Here is a 16961-nt window from a genome sequence, read left to right as displayed (position 1 = left end):
GTGTAAAATCCGAAAGAAAGAAAGCAAGGGCAGATTGAAGACACTTGTGAATGAGTTAAATTCTCTTCTGTAAGAAGAACGTGGTCACTTGGTGATGTCTGTAGTTGATGAATTATTGAAATAGCAGACTGTGCACTTGATTTACATATAACACAGTAACTGCCAAACCAATGCAAGCAGGAATTATTAAAATGGTCTACCGGGAGAAGCACAACTGGGGAGTGGGAAGTGGTGGACTTGCAGACCTTCGCTTTTTTATCACAAGCTCCTTTGTACTTTCTGATCATCACTACTTTATTTACCCATGTGCATCAAGAGCAATTTTTATTTTTAAGCATGGTTTCTAAAAGATGATGTGTCTGGGAGGAGGTTCCAAAGCTAATTGGCATGACTTTATCAAGGCTTTACCATACGAAAGGAGATTTTATCTTGCATATATTATGCACAGTGAAAACTTAAATTGCTCAGCAACTCATGGTAATGAAGATCGGCCCTTCATATGCCAATAACCCATGACTGTGTCTTAGCACAATGTTGGTAGTAAGGTTCAAGAGACATCCTGAAGACATCAAAATGCATTCAGCACCCTACAGGAAAAAAGTTGAAGGAACATGTTGCATTATAGTAATTTATCTATGAAATGGTCCCCAAAAGGGTGCTCAAAGGGCTCAATAGCAGTTGAAAGAAAATTCAGCTCCTGACTCAATACCCCATTCTATGAGATAGTATTATCAAATCTACTGGGTCCCCAAAAATCTAGCCTTGGTAAATTCAAAAAAATTGAAATCATTCCAAGCATCTTTTCTGACCACAATGCAGTAAGATTAGATCTCAATTACAGGAGAAAAACTATTAAAAATTCCATCATATGGAGGCTGAAAAACATGCTGCTGAATAACCAACAAATCACAGAAGAAATCAAAAAAGAAATCAAAATATGCATAGAAATGAATGAAAATGAAAACACAACAACCAAAAACCTGTGGGACACTGTAAAAGCAGTGCTAAAGGGAAAGTTCATAGCAATACAGGTATACCTCAAAAAACAAGAAAAAAGTCAAATAAATAACCTAACTCTACACCTAAAGCAACTAGAAAAGGAAGAAATGAAGAACCCCAGGGTTAGTAGAAGGAAAGAAATCTTAAAAATTAGGGTAGAAATAAATGCAAAAGAAACAAAAGAGACCATAGCAAAATCTACTGGGTGGTTTTCTTGAGTACAGAAAATGGCATTCTTTCATGTGTTGACTTGCAAGGTCCAAGGACCTCAGGGAAGATAAATAAATGCATCATAAAAAGGTCCTAAGGTCAGGAGAATGAAGGAAAACCTGAATGAGAGTGTAAGTTAGGTGAGTTCAGGCCAGAGAATCAGGCACTTGCCTAAAGTCCAGCCACAACCTGGGATGTAAGCCAGGTTCCTGGCTAGGGAGAAAGTGCCAAGCATCTTTGGGCACCAGAAAGGAGAGACACTGGGCCTTCAAAAAGCAGCCGAACAAGGGTCTCCTCAGGACAGAGGGAACTGACATTAATAAGGAGTCCCTTGTGTTGGGCACTGAATGCATGCCAAGCACCCTGAAAAACATTTTCCAAACATTATCATGTCTTTTCTCCCATACAAATATCCATCCCCTTGGACTCCAAAAGCTAAAGATGAGGACTCCAAAGCTAAAGAAACAAGCAAAAAAAGGAAAGCAAGTTGACCAAGGTAAGCACAGCTAGTAAGGCATGGACTGGGAGTGTATCTACAGGTATACTTTTTATAGGATCATGCCTGCAAACTGCCTAAGATCATGACAAAGAAGGGCATGAAAGTTTTAAGCATACACCGGAAGGAGAATTGGTTCCAGAGAGAAAAGTATTTGAAATTCTATGTAAAAACCATCAGTCAGCCCTTCGTTGTTGGTTCCTAAGTAGACTTGGGCAAAACTACTTGTTATTAAAAAACATTCCTAAGAACCTTAATTAGGGTTTCTGAAATTCAAACTCAAAGCACACACTGAGGCTCAGAGTGGTTATGTGTTTTGCTCTGGAACTCTGTCTACAAGAGAGTCCATTTGACTCCAAGGACCATGTTCTTTGAAGAATTTAGGACCAGGAATTCAGGAACATACAAGGACTGCTAGGAGTATAGGATTCTTCATTTCTCATGACCATCCCGAGCCAAGATATCACCAATCATGTTCCCTTTTGTGGACCCTGTCTGTTTCTAAGAGACAAATCACAAAGGGTCAGAGAAATTCTCAACCTCATGAAAGGAGGAAGGGGAAAGACAGAGAGAGAAAAAGAAATTAGAAGGAGAAACTGAGGATTTGCCTATCTCCTGCTTTCATTCACACCCAGAAGTGATGTAGGTATGTGCCCTATGAGGGGTGGCAAGGAGAAAGGGGTTTGGTGGGGGAAGGGGGGCTCCAAAGCCATATTTTGTATTTTGATTACCCTTAAAATCTAAACATCTGAAAGAAAAATAGGACAAATGTTTTATCTTTTTGCATTTGTGTGAAAACCTGTTAGTGATTTTAAAAGGATAGAGAAAGATACCTTGGGGTAGGTGGAAGCCCTCGTGAAGGATGGAGACTTAGAATAGTGGAGTAGTCAGTATTCTAAAAAGGCCCACAACGACCAGGATAGAGAAAGGTGAGTGAGAATGGGGAGGTTGGCAAGGGCCAGGTCATGAAGCTCATTTTGTCTGAGTCATGTTGAGGAGTTTACATTTCAGTCCCAGTGAAACGGGAAACCCTTCTGGGGTTTTGTTCAGTTCAGTTCAGTAGCTCAGTCTTGTCCGACTCTTTGTGACCCCATGAACCACAGCACGCCCAGCCTCCCTGTCCATCACCAACTTCTGGAGTCTACCCAAACTCATGTCCATTGAGTCAGTGATGCCATCCAACCATCTCATCTTCTGTCGTCCCCTTCTCCTCCTGACATCAATCTTTCCCAGCATCAGGGTCTTTTCCAATGAGTCAGCTCTTCCCATCAGGTGGCCAAAGTATTGGAGTTTCAGCTTCAACATCAGTCCTTGCAATAAACACTCAGGACTGATCACCTTTAGGATGGAAAAGTTGGATCTCCTTGCAGTCCAAGTGACTCTCAAGAGTCTTCTCCAACACCACAGTTCAAAAACATCAATTCTTCAGTACTCAGCTTTCTTTATAGTCCAACTCTCACATCCATACATGACTACCAGAAAAGTCATAGCCTTGACTAGATGGAACTCTGTTGACAAAGTAATGTCTCTGTTTTTTAATATGCTGTCTAGGTTGGTCAGAACTTTTCTTTCAAGGAGTAAGCGTCTTTTAATTTCATGGCTGCAGTCTACATCTACTGATGTTGGAGCCCAGAAAAATAAAGTCTGACACTGTGTCCACTGTTTCCCCATCTATTTGCCATGAAATGATGGCACCAGATGCCATGATCTTAGTTTTCTGAATGTTGAGCTTTAAGCCAACTTTTTCACTCTCCTCTTTCACTTTCATCAAGAGGCTCTTTAGTTCTTCTTCACCTTTTGCCATAAGGGTGGTGTCATCTGCATATCTGAGGTTATTGATATTTCTCCCGGCAATCTTGATTCCAGCTTGTGCTTCTTCCAGCCCAGCATTTCTCATGATGTACTCTGCATATAAGTTAAATAAGCATGGGACAATATACAGCCTTGATGTACTCCTTTTCCTATTTGGAACCAGTCTGTTGTTCCATGTCCAGTTCTAACTGGTGCTTCCTGACCTGCATAAAGATATCTCAAGAGGCAGGTCAGAGGGTCTGGTATTCCCATCTCTCTCAGAATTTTCCACAGTTTATTGTGATCCACACAGTCAAAGGCTTTGGTATAGTCAATAAAGCAGAAATAGATGTTTTTCTGGAACTCTCTTCCTTTTTCCATGATCCAGCGTATGTTGGCAATTTCATTTCTGGTTCCTCTGCCTTTTCTAAAACCAGCTTGAACATCTGAAAGTCCACGGTTCACATATTGCTAAAGTCTGGCTTGGAGCATTTTGAGCATTACCTTACTAGCATGTGAGATGAGTGCAATTGTGCTGTAGTTTGAGCATTCTTTGCCATTGCCTTTCTTTGGGACTGGAATGAAAACAGACCTTTTCCAGTCCTGTGGCCACTGCTGAATTTTCCAAATTTGCTGGCAAATGGAGTGCAGCACTTTCACAGCATCATCTTTTAGCATTTGTTATAGCTCAACTGGAATTCCATCACCTCCATTAGCTTTGTTCTTAGTGATGCTTCCTAAGGCCCACTTGAATTCACATTCGAGGATGTCTGGCTCTAGGTGAGTGACCACACCATCATGATTATCTGGGTCATGAAGATCTTTTTTGTACAGTTTTTCTGTGTGCAGAAAGTGAAGAAGAACTAAAGAGCCTCTTGATGAAAGTGAAAGAGGAGAGTGAAAAAGTTGCCTTTAAGCTCAACATTCAGAAAACTAAGATCATGGCATCCTGGCCCATCACCTCATGGCAAATAGATGGGGAAACTGTGGAAACAATGGCTGATTTTACTTTGGGGGGCTCCAAAATCACTGCAGATGGTGATTGCAGCCATGAAATTAAAAACGCTTACTATTTGGAAGGAAAGTTATGACCAACTTGGACGGCATATTAAAAAGCAGAGACATTACTTTGTCAACAAAGGTCTGTTTAGTTCAGGGTATGATTTTTCCAGTAGTCATGTATGGATGTGAGAGTTGGAGTATAAAGTAAGTTGAGCACCAAAGAATTGATGCTTTTGGACTGTGGTGTTGGAGAAGCCTCTTGAGAGTCCCTTGGACTGCAAGGAGATCCAACCCGTCCATACTAAAGGAAACCAGCCCTGAGTGTTCATTGGAAGCACTGATGTTGAAGCTGAAACTCCAATATTTTGGCCATCTGATGGGAAAAGCTGACTCATTGGAAAAGACCCTGATGCTGGCAAAGATTGAGGGCAGTAGGAGAAGGGGATGACAGAGGATGAGATGGTTGGATGGCATCACCAACTCAATGGACATGAGTTTGGGTAAACTCCAGGAGTTGGTGATGAACAGGGAGGCCTGGCGTGCTGTGGTTCATGGGGTCGCAAAGAGTTGGACATGACTGAGCAACTGAACTGAACTGAACTCTGTGTATTCTTGCTACCTCTTCTTAATATCTTCTGCTTCTGTTAGGTCCATACCATTTCTGTCCTTTATTGAGCCCATCTTTGCATGAAATGTTTCCTTGGTATCTCTAATTTTCTTGAAAAGGTCTCTAGTCTTTCCCAATTATTTCCTCTATTTCTTTGCACTGATCACTGAGGAAGGCTTTCTTATATCTCCTTGCTATTCTTTGGAACTTGGCATTCAGATGCTTATATCTTTCCTTTTCTCCTTTGCTTTTTGCTTCTCTTCTTTTCACAGCTATTTGTAAGGCCTCCTCAGGCAGCCATTTTGCTTTTTTGCATTTCTTTTTCTTGGGGATGGTCTTGATCCCTGTCTCCTGCACGATGTCACAAACCTCTATTTATAGTTCATCAGGCACTCTGTCTATCAGATCTAGTCCCTTAAATCTATTTCCTCCTTCCACTGTATAATTGTAAAGGATTTGATTTAGGTCATGCCTAAATGGTCTAGTGGTTTTCCCTACTTTCTTAAATTTAAGTCTGAATTTGGCAATAAGGAGTTCATGATTTGTGCCACAGTCAGCTCCTGGTCTTGTTTTTGCTGACTGTATAGAGCTTCTCCATCTTTGGCTGCAAAGAATAGAATCAATCTGATTTTGGTGTTGGCCATCTGGTGATGTCCATGTGTAGAGTCTTTTCTTGTGTTGTTGGAAGAGGGTGTTTGCTATAACCAGTACATTCTCTTGGCAAAATTCTATTAGCCTTTGCCCTGCTTCATTCTGTATTCCAAGGCCAAATTCGCCTGTTACTCCAGGTGTTTCTTGACTTCCTACTTTTGCATTCCAGTCCCCTATAATGAAAAGGACATCCTTTTTGGGTGTTAGTTCTAAAAGGTCTTGTAGGTCTTCATAGAACCCTTCAACTTCAGCTTCTTCAGCATTACTGGCCAGGGGATAGACTTGGATTACCATGATATTGAATGGCTTGCCTTGGAAATGAACAGATATCATTCTGTCATTTTTGAGATTGCATCCAAGTACTGTATTTTGGACTCCTTTGTTGACTATGATGGCTACTCCATTTTTTCTAAAGGATTCTTGCCCACAGTAGTAGATATAATGGTCATCTGAGTTAAATTCACCCATTCCAGTCCATATTAGTTCTCTGATTCCTAAAATGCCGACATTCCCTCTTGCCATCTCCTCTTTGACCACTTCCAATTTGCCTTGATTCATGCACCTAACATTCCAGGTTCCTATGCAATATTGCTCTTTACAGCATTGGATCTTGCTTCTATCACCAGTTCCATCCACAACTGGGTGTTGCGTTTGCTTTGGCCCCATCTCTGCATTCTCTCTGGAGTTGTTTCTCCACTGATCTCCAGTAGCATATTGGGCACCTACCAACCTGGGGAGTTCATCTTTTAGTGCTCTATCTTTTTGCCTTTTCATACTATTCATGGGGTTCTCAAGGTAAGAATAATGAAGTGGTTTGCCATTCCCTTCTCCAGTGGACCACATTTTGTCAGAAATCTCCACCATGACCTGTCCATCTTGGGTGGCCCTACACAGCATGGCTTAGTTTCACTGAGTTAGACAAGGCTGTGGTCAATGTGATTAGATTGGTTAATTTTCTGTGATTGTGGTTTCAGTCTGTCTGCCTTCTGATGTCCTCTCTCTGTGCCTACCATCTTCCTGGGGTTTCTCTTACCTTGGATGTGGAGTGTCTCTTCACGGCTGCTCCAGCAAATTGCAGCCACTGCTCCTTACCTTGGATGTGGGGTAGCTCCTCACGGCCACAGCCACTGACCTGGGACATCGGGTATCTCCTTGCTGCTCCAGTGCCGCACAACCCTGGGGTTTTGAGTGGGGGAGGCAAAAAGCATCATTTATTTTTCTGGCTACTGGATGGAGAAGGAAGTTTGGTGCAAGTGGGGGACCAGTTAGGAGGCTTGGCAGGACCCCATGAGAGGCACAATGGTGGACTCCCAGTGAAGTTGGAGAGATTCAAGTGGTGTTTGGGTGGTAGAGGTGATAGGAATGGCTGAAGGATGAGATAATGACCAGAGGAAGATGTGGGTGTGGGAGAGAAAAGAAATAAGGGTGCTTTCCATTTTTATTTCACTTGAATATCTGAGTGGATGGTGGTGTTATTCATCGAGAAGAGGAAGGCTTCTGTGGGAGAAGCCAAGTTAGGGAGAGTTGGGAACAGGAGATAAAAGAAACTCAGGCATTCCATTTTTGCCATTTAAGGTTCCCTCTTGAGAAACCTATATGCAGGCCAGGAAGCAAGAGTTAGAACTGGACATGGAACAACAGACTGGTTCCAAATAGGAAAAGGAGTACATCAAGGCTGTATACTGTCACCCTGCTTATTTAACTGTACCCTGCAGAGTACATCATGAGAAATGCTGTGCTGGAAGAAGCACAAGCTGGAATCAAGATTTCTGGGAGAAATATCAATAACCTCAGATATGCAGATGAAACTACCCTTATGGCAGAAAGTGAAGAGGAACTAAAAAGCCTCTTGATGAAAGTGAAAGAGGAGAGTGAAAAGGTTGGCTTACAGCTCAACATTCAGAACTAAGATCATGGCATCTGGTCCCATCACTTCATGGCAAATAGATGAGTAAACAGTGGAAACAGTGTCAGAGTTTATTTTGGGGGGCTCCAAAATCACTGCAGATGGTGATTGCAGCCATAAAATTAAAAGACACTTACTCCTTAAAGGAAAGTTATGACCCACCTAGATAGCATATTCAAAAGCAGAGACATTACTTTGTCAACAAAGGTCCATCTAGTCAAGGTTATAGTTTTTCCAGTAGTCATGTATGGATGTGAGGATGGACTGTGAAGAAAGCTGAGCGCCGAAGAATTGATGCTTTTGAACTGTGGTGTTGGAGAAGACTCTTGAGAGTCCCTTGGACTGCAAGGAGATCCAACCAGTCCATCCTAAAGGAGATCAGTCCTGGGTGTTCTTTGGAAGTACTGATGGTAAAGCTGAAACTCCAATACTTTGGCTACTTCATGCGAAGAGTTGACTCATTGGAAAAGACTCTGATGCTGGGAGGGATTGGGGGCAGGAGGAGAAGGGGATAACAGAGGATGAGATGGCTGGATGGCATCACCGGCTTGATGGACATCAGTTTGAATGAACTCCGGGAGTTGGTGATAGACAGGGAGGTCTGGCGTGCTGCATTTCATGGGGTCACAAAGAGTCGGACACGACTGAGCAACTGAACTGAAGTGAACTGAAGGATGAAATGCCTATGAAACCTCCAGCTGGAGATTCAAATGAGCATACAAATAAGTGTGAGATCACTACCTCTTATCTTCCCTCCCATGCTCCAACCCCCAACACACAAATGGGACCATATACTGTCCCCTCTCCGCAGTTTACTTTCCTCCGTATTTTGAAGGTGCCCCTAAATCAGATTCTATAGACATAACTCATGCTTGTTAATGATTGCATAAGAATCCATAGAATGGCTATACCACAATGTTTTCAGTCATTCCACAACTGATGAGTGCTTACTCTGTATCCTAGTTTGCCCCACCTTGCAGTGAACAGGAAGAGAAGTCTAAACCCTAGCACCCAAAGTTCTTATTGTCCCGCTTTAAACCAACTCCCATGCATATACAGCCTGGGACACTGAAAGCAGGACCTGACTGAGGACACTGAGGCTGGACCGTGCACGACCTTGGAGAGAAGTCAGGTTTAGGGCCAGCCCATTTACTGCCCAGTCCTTCTCAGTCTATTCTGCTGACTTGTCATCCTCAACCCAACTTCCACATGTTGGCGTGTCTCAGCGAATTGCCATGCACATTCCTCTCCTAACAGTACCCTCTCGAGATGAGTCTTCCCAGTCTTGTGGCTTTAAACACTATCTGTGTCCTGTTGTCTTGATAATTCTGCTTTTGCAGCCTACATGGAGAGTGGACTTCTCCAAACCTCAGACACTTAACAAGTGCAAATAGGAACTCTTGACACACATGCCCAACTGGCTTTCTTCCTTCTCCAAACCTGTCACATCCACTCCCTGTATTCTCTGCGACTATATATAACACCTTCATTACCAAGACCTGAAAGAAAATACTCTCATAGTAATCGTTCATGTCTTAAGTTTGTTCACCAACTGCCTTCAATCCACCAGCAAGTATGTCTGTTCTCTTTCCAAAATATCATGAGAACCCATGCACTGTTCTCTAAATTCATGTTGCCTTTCTGGGCCAAGCCACTGCCATCTCCCAAGTGGGCTACTGCAAGAGGGTTCAAATCGGTCTCCCTGCTTTGCTTTGTGCCCTGCCCACTTATGGTATTTTCCACAGAGAGCAGTGAGAGAGAAATTACTGCATATAATTAGATCATGGCACTCCCTTGATTCAGTTCTCTCTCTGGCTCCCCAGAGCTCTTTGAGTGAAAATGAAACTCCATCATGGCTCCTTCCCACCACTGCACTGTCCTTTGTTTCCCTCCATCCCCTCTCTCACTGGGCTACAGCCACACTGGCATCCTTTCTGCCCCTCCAGTGCCCTTCTTTTCTTCTACAAGGCCAGAGGAACTGCAGTTCTCCCTGCTGGGCAGGCTTTCCTCCTGTTTCCCAGCAGAACTGACCACATATCATTATCCTCGGAAAGGCCATCCCTGACCTCTGCCACTTCTCTTCGGTTCTAGGTGATATGTACCAAATCATTTCATTTATTTCCCTGAGGGCATTTGTAGCAACCTCTAAGTGCTTTTATATTTTATGCCATGTTTATATTCCCCACTAGAAAATAAGTTCCTTGGATGCAGGGGCTCTCTGTCTAGAAGAATGGCTGGTACAGGGTAGTCCTCAATAAATACTTACTGAAGGGACCTCTCCCTCCCTCTACCGACACTCCACAGGGCCCTTCACTTTTGCCTCAGTTACAGCAGCCAGTAGTCAGAACACTTTCGATTGCAGATGTGACCCAGAACTGAAAAGAAGGAGAAGGGGAGGTCATAGAAGCCTCTGTGAGAAAGGACTTGGAGAGTATTCCCCAGCTGCTCTCCTTGTCACTGGAGTAGCCCTGTTCCTGCTGCTGGAGGATCAAGGGCCTAGGAATTGTCTTCTGAAAGTTTGTGGATTCACTGACCAAGCATGACTTTACTTCACCTCTTCTATTGTTTCACCGATTTCTGTTGGCTCTGTGGGCTGGAAGTCAAAACCAGAGAAAGAGAACTTGTCGAGTTCTGGTCCTTGAATTGGTCCCTCTTGTCCCTTCTGCCTCCAAACAATGGGCTGAGAAGTTATTCTTGTCATCTCTTGACCCCCTGCTGCTGCCGCTGCTAAGTCGCTTCAGTCGTGTAACCCCAGAGACGGCAGCCCACCAGGCCCCCCCCGTCCCTGGGATTCTGCAGGCAAGAACACTGGAGTGGGATGCCATTGCCTTCTCCGACCTTCTGACCCCCTACCCACCAGCAATCGTGGCTTCCTCCTTGGCCTCTGCTTCCTTGGGTCCTTCTTGGCGGCCACCTGGAATGGTGAGGCACAGCTCATCTGCTTCCTGCCTACAAGCAACCTAAGATTCTCATGCTAGACTTTGCATGCTGGCAAGGTAACATGTCTGCATGTCTGCTTCTCAGTCTTCTCGGGATGCTTTCCAGGCAGTGATGAGAAAGTTCTCACTGCTTCACACTCCATGGTGACCCAGTCAGTTCTGAAGGTGCAGGGTTGTTCAGGTCGAGGCAATGCAGAAAACACACCACAGAAAACAGCTTTATATACCCATGGAAGGTGGATGGACTGGAGTGAGGGGGAGGAGAGAATGTGTGCTGAGCAGATGAAACTCCATGGCTGCCACAGTCCAATTACATAGCACATATAGCCCTCTGCTAGTATTTCTCTTATTTGTATGGGCAGCCCAAGCTTTAGTGGAGTGAGACATCCTGAGGAAAGGCTCTATGGTTTGATCAGTTTTTTATATTTGATCCCGAAGTCCACAGTTCAACTCTTGGCTCATGTTAACTGTGAAACCCCTATTTATGGAGGGAAAGGAGGAAAGGAGGGAAGAGTTGTTCTTGTAACTGGTCACATCTGACTGTCTTTTTTTAAATTCTGTCAGCTCTGTCTCAGTGCTGACTGTGTGTGTGTGTGTGTGTGTGTGTGTGTGTGTGTTCATGCATGCGTACATTTATACATATATCGACAGGTTCCCCCCAAGTTTTATTGAGATATAATTGACATATAACACTATATAAGTTTAAAGTATACAACAAAATGATTTGATACAGGTACATATCACTAAAATGATTACCACAAGAAGTTTAATAAACATCCATCACCTCAGTTACACTTTGTTTTCCCCTTTTAATGAGAACTTTTAATATCTACTCTTAGCTACTTTCTGTGTTGATATTTAGTTTGTACTAAAGATCTGATCATACCAAGTCCCTCTGTGAATGTGTTGAGTGGGCCCCCTGAGCTTGGGTATAGAGTCCAAGCATCTTAGCTTTCTTTTCAGGGCCCCCACACCTTCCAACCCCATCTTCTACCATATACTCTTGGAGATTATGAGCTCTGTCCACATCAGATGATTAGGCATGACGAGAAGTGACTATGCATGTGCTAGCATGCTATAGGGCCTTGGACACAGACTCATCCATCCCTCTGTCTGTGGGAATGGAATGCCTTCCATTCTGCCTCAACGTGCTGGACTGCTACTACTCATCTTTCAGAGGTCACCTTGGGGGTTTAGTCTTCTGTGCAGTTTTGCTTGATTCCCACCAGAAAAAGTTATTGGGTGGGTCCTCCTTTCTGGAAGAAGTAGGACTCTAGCCTCTGTTGCACTCTACTCTAATGGTTGCTTGCTTGCCTATCCTCTCAGCATTTGGCCTTGTGTGGCCTCTCTGCTCCAATACACACTGCTCACCTTTCCTCACCTTGCCCCACACCTCCAACACATCAACATTCACTACTCAAGTATCACACTGCCTGTCTCTAAGCCCCCAGTGCCAAGTGGTGGGTAAGGCTCGCCTAAATATTAACTGGTGAACTGGAAAAGACCTCATCCTAGAGAGATTTCCGGTTTTGTTTTTGTTTTGAACATGGATGTGCCGTTCATGGTTCACACTGGGAATGTCAGCAAGTCGAGGGCAGAGACAAGAAGAAACAAATGCCTGGCTCTGGACCAGGTCCTGTTCCCGGCTCTTGATTTGACTTTCCTCACTTATCATGGAGGATGGCACTAAGAACAGAGTGCTCTTGATTCCTCCCCTGCTTCCAGGCTGCATGAATTGAGGCTGAGTGGGTGGGAGGAGTTGGGGGCTGAAGAACCCCCAGGTCCTTAGTTCTCCCATAGTCTGGAGCAGGGACAGGGTTTCCAGCCCACACTGTCTGCTCCCAAGGTCAGTCTCAAGACTGGTCCATCTCCTCTTGCTTCAGACTCCTGTATATCCCTAGGCTTCATAAATATTTGTGGCATGGCATTATGAATAAATGAGTACGTGTTCTTGTGTTCTTTATTTCTTCCGCAAGTGTTGTAGAGAAAGGAAAGAGCTGGAAAAGGGGGAGGAATCTCTGAAAAAATGCGTCAGCGGGCTGCAGGGCTGGAGGGGGAGAGTGTCCCATTAGCCCCAGCTCCAATTCAGAATAGGAGTTGTTGCCTTGGTGGCGGTAATGTTTGCGAGTGTGTGTGTGCGTTGAGGTGGGGAAGAAGCAACCCCTAAACGCGAGAAAACCATTTTTGCTTGGGTTTGTTTAGGCCGGGCAAGTGTTTTCTCAATGCCGCCCACCTTCTCTTGCAAGGTGCTTGATTTAATCATTTAAATGTTCTATGGGGAGAGGAAGGATAAAACAAAACTCCCTAAATCTATGTCAGATTCCCTTGGTCCACATGGAACCCTTTCCCTGTCTTCCTCTTCATACACATCCAGTTGATCCAGAGGCTGAGAACCCACACTCCCTCCCGCCAACACCAAGCCTCCCGCTCCCGCCCCCTCCCACCGCCCGCCGCCCCGCAGCCCCGAAGCAGCCACAGGGGGAACCAAAGAGACAGAAGCCTTCCCGGCTGCCCGGACCACAGACGCCAACACCCCCCCCCACCCCGCCCCCCAGCACACGCCGCTCGCCGGCGCCCTGCACGCTAACCCACTACCGAGCGGCGGCGGCAGCAGCGGGCTCTGGGTTGCAGGCTGCGGTGACTCGCACCGGTGCGCTCCTGGCAGCGCTAGCCATCCCAGGTGACTGGGACTCGCTAGATCGGCTGGCCCGGGGTCCTCCACCCCAGCTTGCGCCCCCGGCCCGGATTCCGGCGCCCACCTGCCCTCCAGCCCTCTCCCGCCTTTCACTCCCCAACGCAGGCTCGCCGGAAGGGAGGTCGCGGCAGCGGCCCGGCGGCACCGGCGACCGTGGCGACAGCGGCGACAGTGGCGGCGGCGGTGGCGGCGGCGGCAGCGGCGGAGGCTGCGGCGGCGACCGTGGCAGAGGCGGTGGCGGAGGCCTCCGTGGCGGAGACGGAAGCAGAGGTGGAGGCCGAGGCCTCAGTAGAGGAGGCAGTGGCGGAGGCCACCCTGGGGGAGGCGGTGGCAGCCCTGGCGGAGGAGGAGGCGGAGGCTGCACTGGCCGCAGCGGCCGTGACGGTGGCGGAGGCCAGCGAGGCCGAAGCCGCCGCCGCCGCAGCAGAGGCTGCGGCGCCCGCCGTGGGGGAGTCAGATGCGGATTCCGCTGCGGAGGTCAAGGCGGCGGTAGCGGCGGCGGCGGCTACCGCCGTGGATGCAGATGCGGAAACGGGCAGGGGCTCCGAGAGGAACCCGAACTTTCCTATGGCCTCGCTGTACGTGGGCGACCTGCACCCTGAGGTGACGGAGGCAATGCTGTATGAGAAGTTCAGCCCGGCCGGGCCCATCCTCTCCATCCGCATTTGCAGGGACAAGATCACCCGCCGCTCGTTGGGCTATGCGTATGTCAACTACCAGCAACCGGTGGACGCCAAGCGGGCCCTGGAGACCCTGAACTTTGATGTCATCAAGGGCAGGCCGGTGCGCATCATGTGGTCCCAGCGGGACCCCTCGCTTCGCAAGAGCGGAGTGGGCAACGTCTTCATCAAGAACCTGGGCAAGACCATCGACAACAAGGCTCTGTACAACATCTTCTCGGCGTTCGGCAACATCCTGTCCTGCAAAGTGGCCTGCGACGAAAAGGGGCCCAAGGGCTATGGGTTCGTGCACTTCCAGAAGCAGGAGTCCGCCGAGCGGGCCATAGATGCGATGAATGGCATGTTCCTGAACTACCGCAAAATTTTCGTTGGGAGATTCAAGTCGCATAAAGAACGAGAGGCCGAAAGGGGAGCCTGGGCCAGGCAGTCCACCAGTGCTGACGTCAAGGATTTCGAGGAAGACACCGATGAGGAGGCCACCTTCCGATGAAAACATCCCAGAAGCGAGCCAGCCAGCAGAGCCAAACCTTGGCTCCCATTCGGTTTACAACCCCCCCACCCTTTTTCCCCCAACCCACCAGCAGTGTATTGTATTGGGAGTGCAGGTCTCTCTCTCACCCCTCCCTTCCTCCTTCCTTCCCTCCACCTCTGCCTTCCTGTTTGTCTCTCTCTGTCTCTGTCTCTGTCTCTCTCTCTGTCTCTCTCTCTCTCTCTCCGGACTTCCCCTTCTCTCCCCGCCCCTTCCCCCACACCCACCTTGGGTGTTGTGAATAATATGCTAATCTGTGCCACTTGATAGTTAAAGGCTGCCTCTTCTCCTTGTGGTTTGGTTTAAAAAGCACTTTCTCTCTTTGTTTATTGCACAGGTGATGCAATGTCATAGTAGAAACATCAGGAAGGAGAAGGAAATCAGATGAGGGAAAACCAAGAGAGTAATTGCTCCCATGACCCTACTACCCGGAGACAACCACTTTTACCATTTTGGTGTGCTGTTTTTCAGGCTCTCTTCTCTCCTTTTCTCTCTCTCACCCTTCTTCACCTCCACCCCGCCTTCCCTTTTAACACAGTGTAAAAGAATGGTTCATGTATGTGGTGTTTCTTAACCTGCTTTTTCAAAAACTAAAACCAAACATCAACCCATTGAACTTCTTTCCATGTTATTCAACATGCTTGAGAAAGGTCATCTTCAGTGCCTGCAGAGTGTATCTATGGACCCTAACATTTCTGTAATCATCGCCACATTGTTGGACATTTGGGTGGTGCCTAATTCTTTCCCTGTGTTTAAACCCAGCACTGTATACTCTGATGAGCGAATTCTTCCTTGTCAAGCCAAATCTTTGCTAGCGTACAGGATGTTCTTAATTGTGAACTTGCAGGATCCACATGTGGACATTTTAAAGACTGTTTCTTTGTGTTGCCCAATGGCCCCTTCATAAGCATTGTACCAATTTGCATTCATGCCAGCCACCTCAACTAGTAAAAACAGTATGCCCATTTCCCCTGCATAGTCTCCTGGTCACTGTAATTGGTGTGTGTGTGCGTGCGTGTGTGCGTGCGCATGCGTGTGCCTGTGTCTTGGCCCACTTGATGGTTGTTATGCTGAATTTAAATCCTGTTTATCACCTCCTTTCCCTGAGCCCACTTTCTGCTCTTTTCCCCATTCTCAGAAAAATAATCCAGCTTCATTGTAGGGAAAAAAAATCACACAGCAGACAAGTCAACAGAAGAAAATTAATTTCACAAGTAATCAGTCCTAATAACCTCCCTGAATCATTTTCTTCTGCATCTATCTAATAGTTACTATGAAGTACCTAAAACATATTAGGCTGTATCTTTCTAGTATTTTTCTGATTCATTTGTCATGTATGTATATAGTAATGTACATATTGTTTTTATACTTGCTTTTTGACACCTAAATATGTGTGTGTATGTTTATACACACAATACTCTTTAACTTCATTTCATTAAAGATAATTTTAAAATATTATTTCTGGTTGTTAATATTTCATTGAATTAATAATAAGTAGATACATATATAACTGCCCTTTCTCCTTTTGTCAGAAAAATTATTTAGCTTCATTGAAGGAAAAAAATTATGAAGCATACAAGTTATCCATGTCTATCTCTGTGTTCATGTTTATACATGTTTTAACTGTTTCCTCATTGTTGCACTTCTAGGTTGTTGCTCATTTTTCCTTATACAAGGCTATCAAGTGAATTATAGTACACAAATCTTGCTCACTTTCCAGATCATTTCCTAAACAAATATTGCAGAGAGAAAAATTTAAGTATCAAACTATTCAGGCAGTTTGGTGGGAAAGTGCATTAATAAATGATCATCTGTAAAGATAGTATTTTATATTTGTAAGATGCACCAAATATTGTAAGGGACCTAGATTACCTATATTATATTCTGCAGTTGGTATTGCAGTCTTTTCTGTATTTTCTCAATATTTTATCAGGGAAACAGGAGCTTTTTGTTTTTATTTTAAGTGTATTTTATACAGTCTGTACACAAGTATAATAGAAAGTATTTTTGTTTATATAGCAAAAGTCACTCCTAATACCACTGCTTGACAAAATACATTTTAAATACATAAATATCTGTATGTTGTTGTTGTTCAGTCACTAAGTTGTGTCCAACTCTTTGTGACCCCATGGACTGTAGCACCACTGTCTCCTCTGTTCTCCATCATCTCCTGGAGTTTGCTCAAATTCATGTCAATTGAGTTGATGATGCTATCTAACCATCTCATCCTCTGCCACCCGCTTCTCCTTTTTCCTTCAGTCTTTCCCAGCATCAGGGTCTTTCCCAATGAGTCATTTCTTCAAATCAGGTGGCCAGAGCATTGGAACTTCAGCTTCAGCATCAGTCCTTCCAATGAATATTCAGGTTTGATTTCCTTTAGGATGACTTGTTTAATGTCCTTGTAGTCCAAGGGACTCTTAAGAGTCTTCTCAGCACCACAAACAGATATCTACATA

The 16961-nt window shown here is 45.4% G+C and overlaps 1 protein-coding gene across 1 annotated transcript; it reads left to right on the top strand.

Moving 5' to 3' along the window:
* Nucleotides 1-13300: 13300 nt before the first annotated feature.
* On the top strand, nucleotides 13301-15963 carry LOC102287981 (polyadenylate-binding protein 1-like 2). Its single transcript, XM_005911619.3, has one exon. It carries the CDS (start codon nucleotides 13864-13866, stop codon nucleotides 14464-14466), a length of 603 nt encoding a protein of 200 aa, XP_005911681.2. The 5' UTR covers nucleotides 13301-13863; the 3' UTR covers nucleotides 14467-15963.
* Nucleotides 15964-16961: the final 998 nt, after the last annotated feature.

This window comes from Bos mutus, chromosome X (assembly GCF_027580195.1).
Source record: "Bos mutus isolate GX-2022 chromosome X, NWIPB_WYAK_1.1, whole genome shotgun sequence".
Taxonomy (NCBI): Eukaryota; Metazoa; Chordata; class Mammalia; order Artiodactyla; family Bovidae; genus Bos; species Bos mutus.
The sequence above is the reverse complement of the archived record's forward strand: the minus strand, read 5'-3'. Positions and strand labels throughout refer to the sequence as shown.

What these genes read in the sequence shown, in the direction of transcription:
- LOC102287981 (XM_005911619.3), top strand. Translation starts at nt 13,864, where the DNA reads ATGGCCTCGCTGTACGTGGGCGACCTGCACCCTGAGGTGACGGAGGCA.